The 23,938-nt window shown below is 35.2% G+C and overlaps 1 protein-coding gene across 12 annotated transcripts in view; it reads left to right on the top strand.

The window, feature by feature from the left end:
* The window catches only part of ACAP2 (ArfGAP with coiled-coil, ankyrin repeat and PH domains 2), a 165,179-nt gene extending 149,315 nt beyond the window's left edge, over positions 1-15,864 (top strand). For all 12 annotated transcript variants that reach the window (XM_036018328.1, XM_036018334.1, XM_028503175.2 and 9 more), the window contains 5 exons: positions 322-509; positions 1,571-1,680; positions 3,240-3,350; positions 5,408-5,469; positions 11,287-15,864. In XM_036018328.1, the coding sequence (XP_035874221.1) occupies positions 322-509; positions 1,571-1,680; positions 3,240-3,350; positions 5,408-5,469; positions 11,287-11,387 (572 nt within the window). In that variant the 3' untranslated portion in view covers positions 11,388-15,864. The remainder of the gene's footprint in view (positions 1-321; positions 510-1,570; positions 1,681-3,239; positions 3,351-5,407; positions 5,470-11,286) is intronic.
* The last annotated feature ends 8,074 nt before the right edge of the window (positions 15,865-23,938 follow it).

The following is a 23,938-nucleotide window of genomic DNA, read 5'->3' as shown; positions in this document are numbered from 1 at the left end:
ATAAAACATCTTTCTGAAAATCTCCCATCACCTCATTTTGTTAAGTTAATGGTTTCTTATGTCACAACTTTCACATTGTGAGACAAAGTTAATTTTTTTTTTTGTGGTAAGTTTCACATAACGTAAAATGTATTACCTTAACCATTTTTAAGTGTATATTTCAGTGACATTGTCTATGCACATTGTTGTGAATCACTAATCTCCATCTATAGCACTCTTCATCTTACAATACTAAAACTCTGGGACTATGAAACAATAACTTCCCATTCTTTTCTTCCCCAAGAATTCATTTTTAATGATGTGTTTGTGTTTGGTTTTCAGAGGGAGAAAGGCAAGATTCTTCTGTGTTTCTTGACTCTAAACATCTTAATCCAGGACTCCAGCTTTATAGGGCTTCATATGAAAAAAATCTTCCTAAAATGGCTGAAGCTTTGGCTCATGATGCAGATGTGAACTGGGCTAATTCGGAGGAAAACAAAGCAACGCCACTTATTCAGGCTGTATTAGGGGTATGGATTTGTATCTTGAGGTTTTCAGTAGTACTAAAGCATACAAAAGCACAATTCATTTGGAAAGTGGCTTCAGCATTACTTTTTGTTTAAGAGATGGGTTGGAAAATCAAAGAAGCTAGTAGATTTCTGGGCATCACTTTGATTGTTGTCAGCTCAATTTTTTTTTTCTTAATGGAAGAGAATTCTGGTAATGAAAGTAGTGTGTTTTGCCAGCTCACAAACTGCAAATTGAATCTTTATTAAAACTAGTTCTTGGGTACAACCACTATGGAAAGCAGTATGGAACTTCCTCAGAAAACTAAAAATAGATCTGCCTTTTGACCCTGCAATTCCACTGCTGGGACTATAGCCTAAGAACACTAAAACACCAATACAAAAGAACCTTTGCACCCCGATTCATAGCAGCACAATTTACAATAGCTAGGTGCTGGAAGCAACCTAGATGCCCACCAGTAAATGAATGGATCAAAAAACTATGGTACATTTACACAATGGAATTTTATGCAGCAGAAACAAAGAAGGAGCTCCTACCCTTTGCAACAGCATGGATGGAGCTGGAAAGCATTATGCTAAGCGAAACAAGCCAGGCAGTGAAAGACAAATACCACATGATATCACCTTTAACAGGAACCTAAACAACAAAACAAAGAAACAAGCAAAATATAACCAAAGACACTGAAATAGGGGACAGGCTGACAGTGACCAGAGGGGAGAGAAGAGAGAATTTCAGGGGGGAATGGGTAGGGTTTACAGGAACAAATTTAAAGGACACATGGACAAAAACTAGGGGTGGGTGGTAATGGGAGGGAAGTAGGGAGGGTTGGGTGGGTGGGCTGGAATGGGAGTAAAAGGGAGAAAACTGTACTTGAACAATGATTAAAATAAAATTTTTAAAAACCTAGTTCTTGGGAAGAGATTACATAATTTATCATTTTGCTGGGGGGTATTTTCTTTTTAGGGGAGAATGAAATAAAAAGGCTATTAGAATAAAGTAAACCCTCTTTTTAGTAGAAATATATTGTTTCTTTTTCGTACATTGTTATCTTCTTTCCTCTAAGGGCTCTTTGGTGACGTGTGAGTTCCTCCTACAGAATGGTGCTAATGTAAACCAAAGAGATGTACAAGGGCGGGGACCACTGCACCATGCCACCGTCTTAGGGCACACAGGGTAAGCTATAGTGCTTACATATTTAGGCAGATTTTACTTGAAAAATTATTTTGAAATAATGTTTTGCTTTAAGAGATGAGTTAGAAAATAGAAGAAGCTAGTAGTGATTTCTGAGCATCACTTTGTGTAAGCTCATTTTTTTTTTTCTTAATGGAAGAGAATTCTGGTACTGAAAGTACTGTTTTGCTAGATCACAAACTTTTTCTCAGGGTAAGGCCATTGGGGACTTTGTAAAATGATACTTTCCTATGACTTATATTGTCAAAATGAAATTTGAAATTTTAAAAATCTCATTCAGGGAAAAAAAGCTGTTAACTTTTCAGATAAGAAAGTTTCAAAGCTTACTTTGAACTTCACTTGTCATTTATATAGGTCAATTTCAGTTTTTAAAACTTACTCAAATTATGGTGATCTTTGTCAGACAACTTTAAGTCTGTGTGTGTACTTATGCATGTAGACATATATTATGTACATAACAGACAAATTTTGGGAGAATTTTGTAACTTTGGACATTTTAGTTTTCCCACGGGGTAGTTAAAGTCAAATTTTAAAGTAAATTATTAGTGTGCTATTGATGTGGCTTCTGGAGCAATATTTAGACTCACAGAGTAATAACACCCTGAAAGCAGACTTTCTATTAGAAGGTACAAATGAAGTCAAAATGTTGGCCTTATATGTGATTGTTCTTTAATAAAACATCTAGGGATATCCAATTCTTATTACCTTGACAAGCAAACTGTTCTTTTTTATGCTTTCCCTCTATCACTAAAGAGATTCAGTTCAGTAATTTTATAAAAACTTTTGTCTACTTAAAAATGGTAGTATTTAAGTCATTCTTTGTATTTTCATCTTAAACAATCATACTTCTTCCCATTTTACTTTATAGACACCATTTGCTCCTCCTTTCATATTTATTTTATTTTTGTCAATTTCTTCAAGTTATAATATTTGTAGAGTACAGTTAGAGGACTACTTCCCACCCTGCTATTGGCTTCCTTCTTTCCCAAATAATGACCTTAATTGATTTTTGTTTTAAGTTTATAGATATCTCTGTATATCTTTTAATGATATCCCTTGAGGGCAGGGACCATAATTTATACGTCCTACTTTGCCATATAGTATCAGGTTAAATATGAAAATGTCTCTAGACTTATAAAATGCTGATTATGGTCAATTTTAGCAGAGTCAACGTTCAATAAATATTTGTGGAATGGCCGTGGCTGGTGTGGCTCAGTGGATTGAGTGCCAGCCTACGAGTCAAGGGGTCACCAGTTTGATGCCCAGGCAGGGCACATGCCTGGGTTGCAGGCCAGGTCTCCAGATGGGGACATGTGAGAGGCAACCACACATCAATGTTTCTCTTCCTATCTTTCTCCTTCCCTTCCCTCCCCCTCTCTCTAAAAATAAATAAATAAATAAAAATCTTTTTTGAAGCATTTGTAGAATGAATAAGAATTCGCTAATAAAAATGTTATTTCTTTAAGTTAGGGAATGCTTTTTATTTCTTAAGGTAATTCTTTTTATTGCCAATATCTCAAAAATGCTATTTACTTAAACAGGCAGGTATGTTTATTTCTAAAACGAGGTGCCAATCAACATGCCACTGATGAAGAAGGGAAAGACCCTTTGAGTATAGCCGTGGAAGCAGCCAATGCTGATATAGTGACCTTGTGAGTGTTTTCTTTTTACTTGATTATTTCTCATATAATATAGTACTGGTATGAAGTGTTAGTATACAATTTCCTGGGTAGTTACGAATTTTAAACTGGCCAGTTGTTTACTATATATCATATACTTATCTCGGTACATTGAGTGTATTAAGCACTTTATTTACACATGAACTTATTTGGTTCTCACAACAACCCTATGAGGATGATATTATTAGTTTCATAAGGAAGCCAAGCCACAGATGATTTGAAAAACTATTAAGAGGTAGAGATGGGCAGGATTTAAAACCAAGAATTCTGGCTCTAAAACCCATGTTCTTAGCCACTTTTGTTATACTGCATGACCAGTAGGAACAAAAAAAAACAGTGATTTACTAAAACATATTCTTTAACCCTTAGTACAGAATTGGGATGGGGATTGGATTGGTACAGTAACAGGCTATTATTCTGCTACCTCAAGAATTAGAGGATTATAAGTAGGGAGGACACCTGCATTGGTGTTAGTAACTTTTGCAGTTGCATTGCTTTTGGGCAGTAATACTTTAGGATCTGTTTGTACTTATTTTTCAAAGAGTACTCTTTTAAGATAAAAGTACTTATTTTTGAATGTTTGGATACAATTTAATATGATTTATTGAATTATTTTTGAGGTCTTTGATTTTTATCTTAGATCATAGTTATTTGCTACACTTGTAATCTAGAAATATGATTTCATCTATGTGTCATTATTATGTAGGAAATTTCAAGCATATGTTGTATGAAGTCACTTTTTCATCCTATTCTGGGCTGAATGAAGCCCAGAATTATTGATTCTCTGTTATATGAGTAGAGACAGTTCCATTCACACCACCAAATCTCAGTCACTTACAAAGAGAAACTCCCATGACTGCTTGAACTCCTGAGAATTCTCCCGTTGAGAATTCTTGACTTGCCATACATCACTCTGCCCTGACCCCGCCCAGATTTTTAAAAGAGAGTACTTTCCCTGTACTCAACTTTCTTTTCTTACTGGAGGGGTTATTGTTACTATGGAGGCTATTGTAGGAAATTTTTAAACTATTAAATCAGTATAGGTTTGCAATTAGAGAAAGGTAAGTTATTAAAGAAAAGATAGGAATAGTATAAAGAAAGGAATCTTGGTTTTGCAGGGTTCCCAGGCAATTCTTATGGCCCCTCTTCCTCAAAAATATCTGTTCCCAAATGTCTGTTTTGAAATAGACATTCTCTCTGAAAAGTCAAACTACTAAAGGGAGAATTATGGTGCTATTAGTAATTCACAAAGTGGTTGAAAATGGAGATGGACGGGGTTTGTGGTAGTGAGAAAGTAGGAAAAGTCCATGTCAGATGCTGCAGGTACCAGAGAGAGCTTGTTGGAAGAGAATGATAGAGGCCTGGGAAAGCAGTGAGTATTTGGTGGCCTGAAGGACAGGAGAGCAATACATGGAAAGAAATTCTTGTCTTCTTAATCCAGTGCTTCATGACTTCCTGCTGCCAGGAAGAATAACCCCAAAAAGAATGTATAACCAATATGTATAACCAATATGGTATTTCTGGGAAAATCTTTGTCACCTGTGGTCATTATTATGATGTTTGTATATCGAAATATATTCCCAATATTTAGAGATAACACACACTGTTTACATGTTTGGAACTACCTCACCTCAGAGTGAACCAGAGTGAACTTCTTATAGCCTGTTGCTTGCATATTATAGAAGCAGTAATTTCAGCAGCTGGCAGTTAAAGTTTGATAGGTTGCTATAGAAGCCAGGAATTCTCTGGAGTCTAGAGGAAGCACACTACTGAGGTGCTGCAAGAATCCTGCCCAAACAGAACTGAAATGCACTTTTATTGCTTCTCTCATGAGAATTGTATAAAGTGAAATACAATTATTTTTGTATCTCAGATTGTTGGGTCTGATAGAATAAAAGCCTGTTTATTTTAGTGGCAAATATTGGTAAAAAAATTACATTAGTACATGTTTTACCTGCTTATGTAACTGATTAGTTTATGAATACTTATATTGTATGACTTCATCTAAAAATGCTTTCATGTAATTTTAGGTTACGTTTAGCAAGAATGAATGAAGAGATGCGGGAATCAGAAGGACTTTATGGACAGCCAGGTCAATATTCTACTAATAATCATACTGAAATGCAGTATAAGAAATGCATTCAGGAATTTATCAGTTTACAATTGGAAGACTCATAGTTCTTTAGCAAACTAACTTAATATTATAGAGTTTTAATAACTTGTAAATTATGAGTTGTTAAGTATGTACTGTACTCACTGAATTCTTGGGGGTGGCTAACTCCTGGGCCTTTAAATATCCATAACTATTCCTATTACAGTGCACTTGCTGTGTTTAACTCTGGCTGCTGACTTTACTCTGCTGTACAGATGTCTTCCACCAACATTCCAGTGAAGCGAACGGAATGGTCATATATCTTTATACACTTACAGCAGCACAGTAGTCATTTTCTTTTTGAAATTCTCTTTAGCTGTCAAGTGAATATAACAAAGTGGTTTTCTTTTTGTTATTCAGGGAATTTCTATAAATTATGTTCAGGGAAAAAAACAAATCTCCATATGTTTGGCATATATAAGTCAGTATGGAAAATACCTAGAAAATGAATTAAGAGTTTTGTACTCTGATATAAACATGAGTTGAAGGTTTAAAATAAAATTTATTAGAAGGTTAAGAACTCCATAATGGAAGTGGAGTTAACTTAAAAGATGTAGAGAAAAGGTCTCATTTTACCTTAAAGCTTTACCCCCAGGCAATTGTACAGTATCTGTTGGATAAATAGTTGTTTTTTTGAACAGTATTTTGTGAACCTGATGGCAAAGTAGACTTAATCCTATTAGAGAAATCTAACTCAGGATCAGCTCAAGTCTCATTTTGAGTAATTTTCACCCTTGAGTCAGAATGTTAAGAAAAGGAAGAAATGTTGTAGATCAGATTCCTCTCTTTGATGAATATATCAAAGAACTGAATCTGCAATTTTATGAATTTGAATATATGGATTAGTGATTTATCTGTTTTAAATTCATATACATATTAGTAAGAAATTTCTGGAATTCATGACTAAAATAGTTGAGATTGTTTGGTATATTTGATTATTTTAGTGAATATTAACATATTTTAAAAGTGGCTTGGAAATATCTATTCTTCCTATTTAAAAATGTTTTCAAATTTCTGTACTTTGTGCTGGCTTCAGCCATTTACTTTTATTTTAACCAGGTTAATATATAATTAATATAAATAATGGGGCCATTCTTTTCTCAGAGGACTGTATCTACTACTCATTTTGGTAATTTAACAGGGAACAAATAAGAACTTTGAGAATAGAGGAACTTTATCTACATACTTCTAATCTAGGGTGTCCCACTTTAATCCTATGGATCAAACAATACTACTGACTCATGATATGCCAAGATGTAAGAGAGCTGATTAAGGGTGAAGTCTCAGTGTTATTTCTGAATTTCACCCATTTGTTTTAAACTTGAATGTTAGATTTTTAAATAAGTTATAATTTTGTAACATATACTTAAGTGATAGTATTACTAGGCCATTTTTGAGGCCTTTGTGTTTAAGCACTTTAAAATAAAAATTATTCGAAGGCTATAACCAATATTTATGAGATAAGAGTAATCTTCAAGATTTTGAGTTAAACGATTTTTTTCCTGAAATTTTAAAAATTGAAATGTTTGGTCAGCTGCTGTTTCCTTAAGGTGTTTGCTGATGAAGTTACACACAACTGATGAGTGAAGTCTGTGGTTGACTTTTCTCTGGAGATGGGACACTTGAAAGGACAGGGCCTCTATGTTCTTGCAACTTCTAGTTCCATCCAAATTGCTTGGGCTTCCATCACCATTTAGGAGTATTCATATGTCTCTTTCACTGTCATTTTATGTATAAGTTTACAGGTATATACTTTCCATTCATCCTTAGAAAAATAAATTTTTGCAATTTATTTGAATGAAAATTTGAAGGGGGAAAAAGCCTTTTTTTTTTTTAAGATTTTATTTATTTATTTTTAGACAGAGGGGATAGGTAGGAGAAAGAGGAGAGAAACATCAATGTGTGGTTGGCTCTCACATGTCCCCTGCTAGGGACCTGGCCTGCAACTCAGGTACATGCCCTGACTGGGAATCAAACCAGCGACCATCGGGTTTTGCAGACCAGTGCTCAATCCACTGGGCCACACTAGCCAGGGTTTAAAAAAAAAAAAAAAAGCCTTGTTTTTTTTAAAACAAACTTTCCTACCACTCTCAAATTTCAGTTTATAGGTTAAAAAATATATCAGAATTCTGGAAATGGTGTATCCATGAAACAAAATGAGAATTTGATCTATTTGAGGATCATCTTAATGATAATCAGATTTTTCTAATTAGATTTATTTAGAGAGCGTGATATTTAAAGCAGAAAAGTTTTATACGTATACAGTGACTTGGTGAAATGGTGCAGTGGTTGCTCCCTGGCCACTTTTCCTTTATGAGTCTTTGGAGAGCAGATAGGTTTGCTTAGGCAACAGGTCTTTTTTTTTTCCCTTTACCTATCACTGTAAATTTTTCTCAGATTTTGATTGGTTATTTTACCTAGATTTTTTTGTTGTTGCCTAGCATAAGAAAGACAACCTCAGAATTCTAGATAATTTTAAAATGCAAGTATTTTCAATCTTGATAAAGAGCCCTAGCATTTAAAAGGTATGGACCTATTTCTAGAAAACCCAACTTCTGAATTTTCCATCTAAACCCTAACCTCAGACTCCCAATTTTTTGCAAGGCAACCTTAAAAGCACATGTTTCCTGAAAGGAAGACTTCTCTATTAGTTCCTTCTTTATTAGTTCCTGCAACTCTTAGAAGGATTGGGTGGGGGTAGGGAGTTTGTGTGAGATACCATGTCCTGCTCTGAACTAATGGAAACCAGTTCCTCTTGATTGTTGGCAGTTTCTCAGCTGGTTGAAAATCACTGCTTTACTTAACCAGTGCTGGGATATGAGTATGTTGCTGTCAAAGGCTGATCACTGATATATAATCAGTTATAGAAGGAGGGTGTAATCAACCCAGAAATGGGCAGGATTAGTTGGGGGTAGGGCTTCACATGCTGCCATCTCTTTTCTCAAAAGCAAAATCAGCAAAATCTTGGATCATGGTAACTGCTGTTGCAGTGGCTATTCTGAATACCAAAACTCAGAAACTTTTAAACTGTCAGTGGAAATGTAGCAGTCCACATTTAAGAACTCAGAGCTGTCCAGCCATATAGAAAATTTAACTTTCTGAAGAGAAGTACAATGTGACTAAGTAATTTAAGGAATATAATTTAGCATTATCAGTTCCTGGGTAATTAGTTGTTTATCATTTACAGTAAATTGTTAAATGTACTTTTATGAACTTTCCAGAACGTTATATTCTGGGTTATTATTTATGTATTCTAGTGTAGACAAGTTATATTTATTTGCCTTGGGAAAAATTCGGAATGATTAAAATTTAAATTTTAAAGGATCAGATCACACTGAAGTTCAATTTGTGTTAACTATATTAAATATCTCAGTAACTTTATTGTAACATTTGTTTTCTGACCACACATTTTCAGGCCTAAGGAAGGTATTAATTATATTGATAGTCCTTTATTTAGTGTTTTATTAGAAACTGAATATTAACAAAAAGTTTTTTGTGTATTTGTGAAGGTGAGACTTCCTTTGAATTGATTTAACTCTTTTAAAATGTTTTCAGTAAGTGAAACCAGTGATCGGTATAGCACCAACATTTTCCTTCAAGGAAGCATTTAATTCAATGAATAAAAGATCTTATAATATTTTTTGCATGGTACAATGGTTCTACTAAAATGTAATTGTGTAATAGGTACTAGATGATTTTAAAATGAAAACTGGAAACCCACAAAAAGAAAAAAAAACACAGCTTGTTATACAAAATACGCATTGCTAATAATAGTAGAAGCCATATATTGCCATCGTACTGTTGCACTACTTAAGAATGCTCATCTGGTGCTATCTGTAAACTATTTGGCATTAGTGTCTGCTAGATCCTTTTTCCTGTTTCTTCTTGAATGTATAATGTGTGCCTTTTAAGTTACTTCTGGTGTGGAATGGTAAAATCAATGTGGTATTTTTATATTATAATCTGCACTTAACACTTTCTTGGAAAGTAAAATTCCAGACTCTCCAGTTAAATAGTATTTTAAAAATATTTATAATGTTTACAATAAATATTTTAAATATTTTAATTCAGTATCTAAGAATAAGAAAAATTATTAAATATTTTGTATGGTTTCTTAATTGATATTTAATGTTGGGCTTGGTTTATTTATATTTTTTAGAATGGCTAAAAATGGGAAGAGATGTAGTTTGACTTTTAATGTGGGAGTAAACTTTTAAGAAGTCATGGTATGAATTGGATTGTCTTCCCAGTTGTTTTAACATATCAACCTTTATTTTTATTGTTTTATTAATAATGAGTTAGATATTACTCTTAGCCAATGCTCTGAAGGGTCTCTCCTTTTTTCTTTTTAAAATAGATTGATTGATTCAGGTCATTAGAAAATTTCCAGGGTTAAATAAACACTATGTAGAGATTTTAATAACTTGCTTTTTGCAGAGACTAAATATTGAAAGTATTAACATTTTTAATTGAAAATTTTGGGTTATGCTATTAGACCTTTTTACTAGATCTTTATCCCCCTCCACAAACTTTTTTCTGATTCTCTAGCTTTTGGTATGACATCTATTGCCTCAGAAACCTCTGTTTTCAAAAGTTGACAAAATTTACGGCACTATTAACAACAACCATAGCAAATGAGTTTATAATAAGATGGATGCAAGGTATAGTATGGGAAATAGTTATAAAACCATGTTGCAACAATAGTCATGTACAGTAGTGTTTGACAGTGTAAATCTTGAAAACAGAACTATCCTAAGTTTCTGTATAAAGCTGATGTTTAATAGGAAGCATTCATGATGAATGATTCATCTTGAAAATAAGATTTTATTTTATACAAATCCTTTACTGAGGAATAATCTGTATGTGTGTATATATTTAATTTCTTATGGCAAGAAATAGAGTATTCAATCTGCTGTAGTATCAATATGTATAATCTAAACCATATTTGTATGTATATACATATGTCTATTCTAATTTAACATGTTTTTGGTACTTATTCCCCTTTTTGTCATAGCATTCTTGCTCATATGTCCTACAGTAAATAAAAAACTTCTGACTAAATGTGGAATTATAAGTTCATAGTCATTTTCTAGGCTTTTTCATTTTATAAATTTAGTAAGATGTAGATTAGGTGCATTAGTTTTAATTAAGCATTAAAGTTGGAGTTAAGAAGAACTTTTTTCACATGCTATTTAAATTAAAATACCTGTTATTTAAAAGATAATATTAAAATAAGGTTTCCCACACACACACCTGATTATCACTTTTGTCTTGTTAATAACTTACATCCATCAGAAACATTTAGTATTTGTTTTTGGTCTTCTGGTCTTGATCAAGGGAAATATTTATTTAAAGAATACCTTGTTTTAAAAAATACAATAAAAATTAAATTTAAAAATCATATTACATGAACAGAAAAAAAGAATGCCTTGTTTACTATACCTCACTTTTATTTCTCATGTATTACTAAATGCATTTCTGTACATTACTTTAAAATACTTGTATCTTTGCTCTTTTCTAACTGTGAACTTTACTCTGTGGCTGCATTTGAGGTGCTTTATTCAGGTATAGTTTTTTTTTTCTTTCTCTACATACTTTTCCAGCATTTATATTTAGTTCATCTTTTTCAAAAATGCTTATCTGAACAAAATTTTAATATAATGAATTATAACATAGTAACTAGTCATAAAAATGAATGTTTATTAATTTGTTTCATTGTTTAAATTTTAAAAGTGTCCTTATTTTACTTTCATGCAGGTGATGAAACTTACCAGGACATTTTTCGTGATTTTTCCCAAATGGCATCCAATAATCCAGAGAAACTAAATCGTTTCCAGCAAGATTCACAGAAATTCTGAATTTTTTTTAAGAAGGGGAAACTATTAAATCTTGTGACTTCCTAACGTATACATCTGAAAACTCACAAATTTTTACTACTTTAATTCTACTTAATTTTAGTAGCTATTGAGTGTTTTGGGGAAAAGGTACCCATTCATTGATACAAAGTAAAACATAGATCTTTACTAGTAAGAAGAGAAGCCTACTTTAGAACCTCAAGAAAGGAAAAAATTCTGTTTAAAGGGCTGTTTTTATAGCTAAAAGTTGTCTGTAGACTTTATGTTGCTAGATCCTAAGAGTTAGGCAAAAAAAAATATGTCTCTCTCTCTCTTTTTTTTTTTTTTTTTTTTTTTTTTGCTGGTGGATGGTAGCATTGATTTTTCTTCTGTGCGTTGTGCCCTGTATTATTCAGTCAAGCCTGTCTTCATCGAGTGGAAGCCAGCTGTCCTTCCTGTCTCAAGAATACAGCTTTTCGGTAGTTTCCTGTATGGTTTTGAGGGTTTCAGAAATTGTTTTGTTTTCTTTTGGTAGCCCAGTTATCATACACACAATATGTAGTTTAGTTATTAGAACCAAAGAGTATGTTTCCCCCATTTGCTCATAAATGAGTTATACTCCTTAGATATCTGGTTATTGTCCAGTACTTCAACATATATACAGTGGCTGTACAGGTAAATATAACTCAGCCCTTTCGATTTATTCCGTTTTATGGAGCAAAAAGAAGCCCTTAAGTTTTTTTCTTCAAAGGATTCTCAGTTATAGATTTTATAGTTCTTTATTGTTGAGTTGATTTCCTAAAACCTTGACAAATTTATTGATGTAATAAAACTGTGTTTCAAAGATTACTTGAATGTTGCAAAATTGTTTTCATCATATTGTAACTTTCAAAGGAAAAGTTGATTTATAAAATAATGTAGAATATTTTTATTTGAAATTTGTCTTTTTCAAGATATATTTTTGTTATTGGTCCCTATGAAAGAAAAATCTTTTTGTAAAAGGAGAAAAAATCATGTTTTTCTTAGCTTTTACTAAAATATGGAAATATATTACTTTTTAATTTTTCCAACATCTGTCTTATGTATTTGTACACTGTAATTCTTTTAAATTATAGCATTATATAGGTTTACATTTGGTTTTATGGATCATAAACCCTTGAATTCCAAAATACTGTAGATATATTAATTTACCATGTATAGGCTACAAATTGGTCTGATTCCATCTTTGGTTGGCATATCTCATCAGGAATATAAAGTAATTTAGTAATTTTCCTCATGACTTCTTTCTAATATTGTCAACAGCTAGGTTTAATCTTTTACAAGTTACATGTGTTATTATTGATACTCAGTTTCTAAGTAAAAGAGGTTTTTAAACTTGAGTAATCAAATAAGTAGATAAATAATATTTAATTGGGTAGATAATATATTTTCTAACAGCCCCACCCCAGTAATTAGGGTTTTATAAATTAATTGATCATCAAAACATCTGTCTAAACAGGAATTATACTGAAATAAATTCATATCACAGAAAAGGTTCCATGTTTGGCCAAATTGCATGCATATGATACTTATTTAGTAATAATCACTGCATATTAGAGAAGAGTTAAAACTATATTTATTAATTATTTCTAAGGAAATGCTAACTTCCAAAGCCTTGTATTGCAATTGAAACAATGAACAGGAACATTAAATCTTTCCTCTTTCAACTCAGAGTCATAGATGTATAACATTCTTATAGACTATACTTTGAAATTAATTTTTTAAAAAACTGAAGGATAAGAAAATACGTTGAAACAAATGGAAGGGAGGGAAAGAGAGAGCTTTGTTTTTCTTTTTTATCTCCTATTCCTGTTTTAATCTTAGGACTTTACTCCTAAAGCTTCTAACCTTTGAGGAAGCCTAGGCAGTTTTCCTTTTGGATCCAGCCATTGGTGTATCAGAAAACCTCTGGGATCTCTGTGAAGGCAATTTTTCATGACACTCTTACCTCCTATGGCTTGAGTCATGGCTTGTTAACATGACAGTAATTAGTGTCTACTTAAAATTAATGGTTAGAGATGTATTTGAAGTACATGAAAGATGATCATGGTTCTGAATATCTTCAGAGAATGCAAAATCTTTAATGGTACAGGGAGTCTGGTACTACAAAAATACATTTCTGTGTCTTGATTTCTTGAATATGCTGAGACATAATTTGGAATTAAATTCAGCAGAAATGATACAGTAAACAGCAAGGCTATAAAGTATAATAGTTACAAAGTAGGTTGACTCTTACCAGGGTAAGTTTAGCTGTGTCAACTAACAGCTCTTCTATAGTATGTAGCAAATCTGAATTATATTATACTAGTAAATCATTCAGTGCATTTTGAGAAATTATAGTGTAAACAATGTTAATCGTACTCTTGGGCTTCGTAGGTCAATGTCATTACCCTTTATTTTCTTTCCCTAATGGATCTGCTGATAGTACTTTTTGGTTCCTCCTCATTATTCTTTTAGCTTATATCATTAGCTCATTAATTTAAGTTAGATTAATATTTGCACTATGAAGAGTTGATTGAGTGCAGTTTTATGTTAAAACTAAACTAAAGGTAATTGAGTAGTTATTTGCAACTTTTCAATGTAACACATGTTTAAGATTCGTAAGGTTTTAAAAATTACTTTTGGTGTACAGTCCTTAGAAATTCAGGATTTTCCAGGGATTTTCTACATTACAGTGTTTGCCTAATTTATACTGGCCTTCATTATAGATTTTAATGAACTTTGGTAATTTGCTTTCCAAAACAAATAGATTTAATTTGGAATATGTACTTGGGTTCTTCATGAGTGCATTTTGGAAAAAAATAATACCTTTACAATCTGAACAATTCAAATTTGTGATGCATTAAGCAGTATTTTAGAAATATAATTTTATACACGTAAAGTATGGTTACAATAAACCAAATTGTATTTAAGACTAAATTTAGTACCCATTTTGAATAATAAGACATTCCCATATCACTCTTAGGGTGTCAGATTAACTCTTTTGTTTTATAGCACTTTTTATCATGGACATGAACTGGAAAAATGATGCTTTTACAGAATCATTTGTCTAGAATGACTTCATGCCTGCATGACATAGTGGAAAGAGCACTAACTAGTAATTACTGTTCTTTTTGGATTCAGGGTCCTCACAAATAAAACAAGTGTGATGAAACAAAGTGAAAATATGGCAGTGTCCCCTTATATGCTGTTCTGCCATGAACAATGTACTTTGACATTACTTTGTCTTATCTGGTTTCACGGTAGGATGTCTTCCGTCTTACTCTAAGAGCGCCAACATTGTCTCTTCTCTGATCTGGGCTACTGCTCTGGTTTTACCAAGGGAGTCACTTGGTTGCTGGTTGGTGACACAGTACCAGCACCCCTTCTGACTGCTAGTCGAAGGCACTTTCTTTGCATTGTGAACTGATTTGAAATCATTGTAAAGCAGCAAAATCTGATAATGACTGCCAGCTTTCCTTGTGTTTTTGATAAAAACAAAAAATATGGATAACCTGGATATAAAATTATCTTGAAGGAACAGAGTCAGATTGAAAGACATTAAATTGTAGGAAAATTTACATTTTTGCAATAACAAACATTAATGAGTACAACAGCACAAAAGTAATTTTAATTTACCATGTACAGGCATACCTCATTTTATTGCACATTGCTTTATTGGGCTTCACAGATGTGTCTCTACAAATTGAAGGCAAGGTACTGCACCAGCAAAAAAGATGACTTGCTTTACTGCTGTACGTGCTTTATTGTGGTGGTCTTGGAAACAAACCCACAATATCTCCGAGGTGCGCCTGGACTTACAAATTCTTGATGAAAGACAGTTAAAATGGCTTGGGTTCAGTTTCATTGAATCCCGACATATGCAAATATGATTTTGTGGTCATTTTTTGTTTACATAAATTTACCTACTTAAAATGAGATAATGGTGGGAGGGAAGCAGGGTTTGATTAAATAAACTTTTCTCTCTATTGGTCTTTGCACTATTTTATGTTATACATGTCCTTATTTTTGCTCAAGACCCTTGCCCATATTTTGGATATTAATTTTAAACAGGGAAAGCTTGCTACATTATAAAGATTATTGACATCATTTATTTTACACAAAGGCTTAAAGCTTAACTTTCAGAAATGATGAGTTAACTTTTCTGTATGTGTTTACTTGTGCTTTGTGGAATTTTGGGATCATTCCAGTCATAAAGACATTACATGTAATATTTTTTGCTACCTATGAAAAGGTATATTTTAAAGAATGTATAACCAACACATCATTTACTTATTAGTATGTAGAGGATTTGTATCTAATTCATGAATGTGGTTTTACTGTAGTTCGCCATTGTAAATGGAACAAAGTACATTGTAGTTATTCTAAAATGTACATTATGTAAGAATTGTAAATATTACACTTGATTAAATACTTTGTATGCTGAAAAAATTATAAGTCAATAAAAATTTCTAGCATAGTTCTTTTATACTCAGATTTTCACTTTATTGTAAACCACAACTGTAGACGTGTCTGTCATGTTTAAGGTCCTATTTTCCTTTCCACCCCTGTCGGATTCATCCATGTCGCTCCTATTTCCTGATGGCTTCAATAAGGAAATCCATTTTGGTCTTTTAGAAATTTTCTTCTGCCTGATCAGAGTTGTATGGCTCCAAATTCATTAGATAAAAACCACAAAGGCTTTGGGGGGCCCTAACTTTTTTTTCTTTCCATTATGATTGAAATGTATGTTGAAGTTTCTAATCTACACAACACATTCACACGCAGTTCTTTCAGTGAACAAAAACATTTTTATATGAATTGAGATTAAAAAAATGGAAGGATTGAAAGAACAGATTTGGAAGTGAATAATCTAATTTTGCCTTTAAAAGCTAATTGAAGAACAGATATGTAAAATTTCTCTGTAGCTTGTTTTATTCCCCTTCATTTCATTTTCAGAATAGCTCCCTGAAAAAGAGAACCCATATCACTAGTCAGTAAATGTTTTAATGAAAACAAAACCTGCTTTTTCCGTATTCCAAAACAATGCATTTTCATTATAGAAAAATGTTTAACAAGTACAAAAGAAGATAATCATCCATAATTCTATCATCTGCCCAGCCTGTCCAATGTGGCATCCACTGGCCCCTTGTGGCTATTCAAATTTAAATTGAAATACACAAAATTAAGGGTTTAGTTTACCTTTTGCACTGCCAGGGTTTAAGAGCTGGTGAATGTGCCTTGTGACTACCATTTTCAGCACAGCAGGTTATGGAACATAACCATCATCGTAGGACGTTCTGTTGGATAATAATACCGGGGCGAAACTTCCGTGGTATATGTCCTTACAGACCTTTGGGTATGTATGTAATGCAATCATACTGTTTTGGTACCTGCTTCTTTCACTTAAAGGGGAACACTTTTTTAAAAAGATTTTATTTATTTATTTTTAGAGAGGGAAGAAGGGAAGGAGAGAGAGAGAAACATCGATGTGCGGTTGCTGGGGGCCGTGGCCTACAACCCAGGCATGTGCCCTGACTGGGAATCGAACCTGCGATGCTTTGGTTCACAGCCCGTGCTCAATCCATGGAGCTACACCAGCCAGGGCGGGAATACATTTCTAAGTCTTTAAGTGTTCTACATCACTTTGGGGAGAATTTTATTATGAAAAACTTCGAACATATATAAAAGTACAGAAAATAACTTCAACAGATATTACCTCATGGCTACCATTGTTTTTTTCTGTACTCCCACCCGTGTTTTCTCTTCCCCAGATTTTTTTAACCAAATCCCAGACATTTAACCAACAAATTGTTCAGTATTTATCTCTAAAAGGATTCCTAAAAAAAAAAGCCAATCATAATACCACACTTCTTTAAACTAGAAAACTATATAGTCAGCATTAAAAGTTTCATGATTGTCTCAAATGTGTTTTTATTTTTAAAATAGATTCTTCAAATTAGAGTTCATGTCTTATTTATTGCAGTTGGCTAATAGATCTCTATAGATTCTTCCCTTATTTTGAAAAATTGCTGTTTGTGCCCTGACCAGTGTGGCTTAGGTGATTGGGCATTGTTTGATAAGTGAAACATCACCGCTTGGGTTCCCAGTCAAGGCACATGCCTGTGTTATAGATACGGTCCCTGGAAGGGGCATGTATGAGAGACAACCAATCAGTGTTTCTCTCTTTTTCTCCCTCCCTTGCTCTCTCTAAAAACAAGTAAAATCTTTTTTTTAATGCCTACTTGTGTTTGTTGAATACATCACTTTTATTGAAAGCATCATTTTAGTTTAGCCCATTTATTGATGAACAATCTGTTCCAGTTTCTTGGCATCATAAACCTAGCTCTGCTTTATTCTTATGGCTAGATATTTGAGTACATTCTCAATTAGTTCCTTAGGATGAATTCCCAGGCCACTGGTTTACAAAGGGTGGGTATACCTTTATGGCTCATTCAATGAGTCAGGCACTTTGTTAGGTACTGAGAATAGTATAGTAAAAAAAGACACGGCCACTTCCTGTTCTCTTAGAGTTTTACTTTCTTGCAACAGAAAGATGGAAGTGGGTAATTTATAGATGGCCCTTATGAGATTGTTGGGGATGGGGCCTCAGGAGGACACTAAATGTGTTAGTGTATAGAGACCACTTGTGGAGGCAATGACATCTAAGCTGAGATCTGGAGCAGAGAAGTTGGCAGGGCGAAGGTCTAGGGCAGTACTTTTCAAACTTTAGTCTGTAAAACAATCACCATTGCTGCTCAGGCTCATTGAAGATAGGGTGTGAGCCTTTATGTTTTTACTAACCTCTACCCCCTCCCAGGTACTTCTAAGGTCAACCAAAATTTGAGAACCAATGTCTTAGGGAGAAACAGTCATCTGGATAGGAGAGAGAACTGGAAGTTCCCTTAAGAGGCCTGAAAGATTTTAGGATTGCCAAAAGGCCCTCCAGAAAAATTGTTCCAATAAACAAATCCTTATCTGCTGTGAAGGAATATGCCTGTTTCTCTGTATCCTTGATAATTCTGGGTAGTAGTCAATTAAAAAAATGATAATCTACCCAACATTATAGATGTGGAGGTTACACAACAGTGAAAACTAATGACCTCAGTCTCCTCTGGATAGAAGTCAGAGAACTTGGCCGAAGTTAAAGTTAGAACTGAAGGGTAATTGTGCTTACCTAAATTCTTTGTCTATTTAACCATGTTATTATATACCAGATACATCTATTTTAAACTCTACTTTCTTTTTCATGAGGGGGTGGGAATCACTTTATACTAATTGATTCACAAACAGTAACATCACAAAAGCTGGTTTAAGGAGGCCATACAACCATTTATTTGCCCAACCCCAAACTCGGTAATACCAGCTCAATGAACTTCTACACAGTAAGAACACTCTTTCATTGCAATTCTGAGGAAAGGAAACTATTAGAGATGGGAAGGGGGGGCTGTGTTTTGATAGAGGTTTGACTGGTAGTTTCATACTTTCACAATTATATTTTATACCAAATTAACTTGGTCATGACATGATTTCCCATTTCTTCAATTTGATCTTCTTGATTAGGCTAATTCATTCACAAATCTGCACTGTTCCAGCACCTCGCTGAAATCCTCACAAAGCTTAAGGTCACCCTGATCTGGGCACACTCCCAATACTTTCATCTCATGTTCCAAACTGCTGCTGGCGCTACTGCCAAGGAAGCTGTTTCCTGAAGCTCCTGGTAAGGGAGGTCAGGCCTTGAGGGCTCAGCATTACTTCCTCCACTGAAGCCTCCAGTGATAACATGACCCAGTGTCCCAACAGCAGAGCCCATAGACACACCAGCTGCTGTGGTTGCCATCTGGGCCATCAGACCTGGCTGCCAGGGTGCAGCAGTAGGTGAGCCAATAGCAGATGGTGGAGCTGGTGCTGCTGACTGTGCTGCTGGTGCTAGTCTGGGCGCAGCACTCATCTGAGGCTCCGGCTGGCCGGTGTGACCATGGGAGAGATGCAGCTTTGGCTTATAGGCAGCATCACAACTGCCTCCACAAGGGCAAAATTCGGAGAAGACCTCTGTAGCTTCTGTTGAGTGGAAGAGAAAGACAGGAAGGTCCATTTTCTCAGTTGTCTGTTTTCCCCTGCTAGCATGTAAACTCCATGAGGTCAGGTATTCTTGTTTTCTTCACAGCTGTACCCTCAGGCACTACTATACTTGGCATGTTATATAGTGAAGTCACTCAGTATCTGCTGAATAAATGGTTACTTTCAACACTGTTCTAGCTTTCAGTCAACAGTATACTTCAGGAAGCTGCAAAATTTTTCCTATTCAAAGTATTTCCTGGTCAAAGAATTGGGAATAAAATAATGTGGAGATTAAGACCAGTCTCTTGAGTATTTTCCTGTGTCTACTGATTTTCTATGTAAAATTTAAATTATCTTGTTATTCATTTCTTTTAAGATTTTATTTATTTATTTGTAGAGAAGGGGGAAGGGAGGAGGAGAGGGAGATGTGGAAAGAAACTGATTGGTTGCCTCTTGTAAGTGCCCCTACCAGGGACCAAATCAGCAACTCAGCCATGTGCCCTGACCACAATTGAACTGGTGACCTTTCACCACTTTGTGGGATGGTGCCTAAGCAGCTAAGCCACACTGGTCAAGGCTCATTTCTTATTCATAGATTCCAGGATTAGTGAGGTCTTATAAAGGTCTGAAGAATGAAATACTTGTTGAATAAGCTCTAGAGTAACAGAGGAAAAAACACCTTATTGATGGTATAGGTCAGGGGACTAAAAGTCACAATTTGAGAATTATTTCTCCCTTATAATAAACAATAATTAGAATGCAATAATAGTACAGCTATAACACACTGCTGTGGGGATTCTGTAGAACATGTAATGAAGTCTTAATGGAGATTTTGGGCTTAGTAGAGGGGGAAGGGAGGGAGAAAGAGGGGGAGAGAAACACTGATGTGTGAGAGAAACATCGATTGGTTGCCTTTCACACACCCCCAACCAACCAGGGACCTGGCTTGCAACCCAGGCATGTGCCCTGATCAGGAATCAGATCTTTGACCTTTTGCTTTGTGGAATGATGTCAAACCCACAGAGCCACACCGGTTAGGGCTTTTTTTTTTTTTTTTGAGCATGGTGTTTTCTAGCATAGTTAATTATTGTTTACTACATGTTTGGTACTGCTTTGCTTTTTATTCCATTGTCTCTTATAACCCCATGAGGCATAGGTACCAGTATTAGCCCCATTTGACGTACGGGTGTAATTACAACTCCGAGAGATTTAGTAACTTGCTTGATGTTTATCAACTTGTAGTGGCAGAGTGATCTTCCAGCCTGGAAGCCCAGCTCTCTTAACTTGCTCTTCACAAGCTTTTAAGACAGCTTGCTCTCATAACCCAAGCTCCTTAACCACAGTGTCACTTGCTGAAGCTTGTGGTACAATACGCATAACCCAGAGCTCAAATTACTGCTTTCAGGGCTAATCTTGGCTGAAATTTTGAGCTTTGGAAGCAGTGAGACTTGGGTTAGGATCCTGGCTCCATTATTCACTACCCATCTAGATTTGCGAGATTTGTTTCTCTAAATCTTAATTTCCTCGATTGTAAAGTATAAACATTACCTCTTAAGAGTTGTGAGGATTACATAAACTAAAGTAAAAACCTGTTAGTCAACTGAGTTAATTCTACCATTAAAAAAAAACAAACAAACTGAATAGTATGCATTGTACTTATTGCTGATCCTGTCTCAGAGGTCCAATGTCTTCCACTAAAGTGTTGCTCCAGGTGAAAAGAATAAGAGTTGAACGTGAGATGAATTGTGGACTGGGAACCACACTGAGAAATAAAGGCAAAGCACAATAAACTGGTGAGAGAATTTGTATGTGCATTTGTCCAGGCATTTTCAATTCCTCATCTGACAAGCATGCAAACCATTTGTGCATGATTACTTACACTATGGTACACCATCAGTCCTTAGGAGACTGAAGTTAATGAGTTTTTATGTAGTTGACTGTGTAACTGTCTAGGTCAAAACTGCCATTGTGTATGATCTTGGAGAATTTACCTCAATCTGCCTTCAGAATTTGCAAAACAAATCCTGAGATATATTATAGCTTTTTTAAAGTGTTGAAGTTTGTTTTTTTAAAAAAGAATTAGTATCACAATTCTTGATATTACTCCTTTGGGGCTCTCTGAACTATTACGAAGTTTTGGGCACTGGGATCCCCCTGCTGGCCACATCCTTTAGGTTGGCCTCAGGTGACAAGTGGTATGGGCAGGAGATTTGTATGGGGGAACCCAAAAAACCCAGGATTTATTTATAAAAAATAAATCTATTTATTCTTACATGTTTAAACTTCACTCTCCTTCAAACTACTCTCCATTTGATGCAAAACACCTATCAAGACTTTTTTCCACTGCTCAAAACAGTTTTGAATTCTTCAGTTTTGATGCCTTTTAGTGCTTTTGCTGTTTTGTTTCACTTCTTCCACATTAGCAAAATATTTCCCTTTGAAGACTTTTTAAAAATACATATTTTATTGATTATGCTATTGCAGTTGTCCCATTTTTCCCCTTTATTCCCCTATGCCCTGTGCCTCCCTCCACCAGCATTCCTCCCTCCCCTCCCGCCCCCACCTTTAGTTCATGTCCATGGGTCATAAATATAAAAGTTCTTTGGCTTCTACATTTCCTATACTACAGGTGGCAAACACAAGGCCTGTGGGCCAAATCTGGCTCTCCACCTTGTTTTATCTGGCCCAGCACTTTGTTTCTACTGAGCAGCAATGTCAAACTCCTTGCTCCTAGCTAAGAAGTAGTAACATTTATACCGTCTTAAAATTACTTTCAGCCCTTTGAAGGCAACCTTGAGACTGTTTGTGGCTGCCGGTGAAAATGTATTTTACACCCCTGTCCTATACTATTCTTAACCTCCCCCTGTCTATTTTGTACCTTCCATTTATGCTTCTTATTCCCTGTACTTTTTCCCCCATTCTCACCCTCTCCCTCCCTGCTGATAACCCCCCTCCATGTGATCTCCATTTCTGTGATTCTGTTCCTGTTCTAGTTTGTTTTTGTTTTTTTTAGGTCTGGTTGTTGATAGTTGTAAGTTTGTTGTCATTTTACTGTTCATAGTGTTGATCTTCTTTTTCTTAGATAAGTCCCTTTAATATTGCATATAATAACAGTTTAGTGATGATAGACTACTTTAACTTGACCTTATATGGGAAGCACTTTATCTGCCCTTCTATTCTAAATGATAGCTTTGCTGGATAGAGTAATCTTGGATGTAGGACCTTGCCTTTCGTAACTTCGAATACTTCTTTCCAGTCCCTTCTTACCTGCAAGGTTTCTTTGGAGAAATCAGCTGATGGTCTTATGGGAACTCCTTTGTCGGTAACACTCTCCTTTTCTCTTGCTGCTTTAAAGATTCTCTCCTCTTTGATCTTGGGTAGTGTAATTTTGATGTGCCTTGGTGTGTGCTTCCTTGGGTCCAAATTCTTGGGAACTCTCTGAGCTTCCTGGACTTCCTGGAAGTCTATTTTCTTTGCCAGATTGGGGAAGTTCTCCTTCATTATTTGTTCAAATAGGTTTTCAATTTCTTGCTCTTCCTCTTCTCCTTCTGGCATCCCTATGATTTGGATGTTGGAACATTTAAAGTTGTCCTGGGAATTCCTAAGCCTCTCCTCACTTTTTTGAATTCTTGTTTCTTCATTCTGTTCTGATTGAATGTGTATTTCTTCCTTCTGCTCCAAACTGTTGCTTTGAGTCCTGGTTTCCTTCCCATCACTGTTGGTTCCCTATATATTTTTCTTTATTTCACTTTGCACAGCCTTCACTTTTTCCTCTATTTTGCAACCATGCTCAACAAATTCTGTGAGCATCCTGATTACCAGTGTTTTGAACTGTATATCTGATAGGCTGGCTATTTCTTCATCACTTAGTTGTGTTTTTTCTGGAGCTTTGATCTGTTCTTTCATTTGGGCCATTATTTTTGTCTTGGCATGCTTGTTATGTAGTAAGGGACGGAGTCTTAGGTATTTGCCAGGGCAGGGCAACCCACATCTCTCCATTGTGATGCTGTCTGTGGGGGAGGGGTCTCAGAGGAATAGTGCCACTTGCTCAGCTCTCGGCAGCTTTCAGTCACTTCCTCTGCTACCCACAACCAAATTGGGCCCTTCTGGTGCTGATTCCTGGGTGGGTGGACTTGTGTATGTTCTAAGACCCTGTGGGTGTCTCCATTGAACTCTCCTGTGATGCTGGGAGTTTCTCCCACTTCTGCAGCACCCACAGGTTTTTCAGTCAGAGGTTTTGAGGCTTTATTTCCCCACACTGAGACCCTGGGTTGTGCAATCTGTCTGGCTCCCCAGTTTTTCCTCCTGATTTATCTTCATGCAAATGTGGGACTGCCCAGTCTACCAGCCACCACCTTGCAGTGAGTCCTCTCCTTCCTGGCTGCCTGTCTTCACTCCTCCTACCAGTCTGGATGAATGTTTCTTCTTTAACTCCTTGGTTGTCAGACTTCCATATAGTTTGATTTTCTGGCTGTTCTGGTTATTTTTTGTTTTTA

This window comes from Phyllostomus discolor, chromosome 2 (assembly GCF_004126475.2).
Source record: "Phyllostomus discolor isolate MPI-MPIP mPhyDis1 chromosome 2, mPhyDis1.pri.v3, whole genome shotgun sequence".
NCBI lineage: Eukaryota > Metazoa > Chordata > Mammalia > Chiroptera > Phyllostomidae > Phyllostomus > Phyllostomus discolor.
The sequence above is the reverse complement of the archived record's forward strand: the minus strand, read 5'-3'. Positions and strand labels throughout refer to the sequence as shown.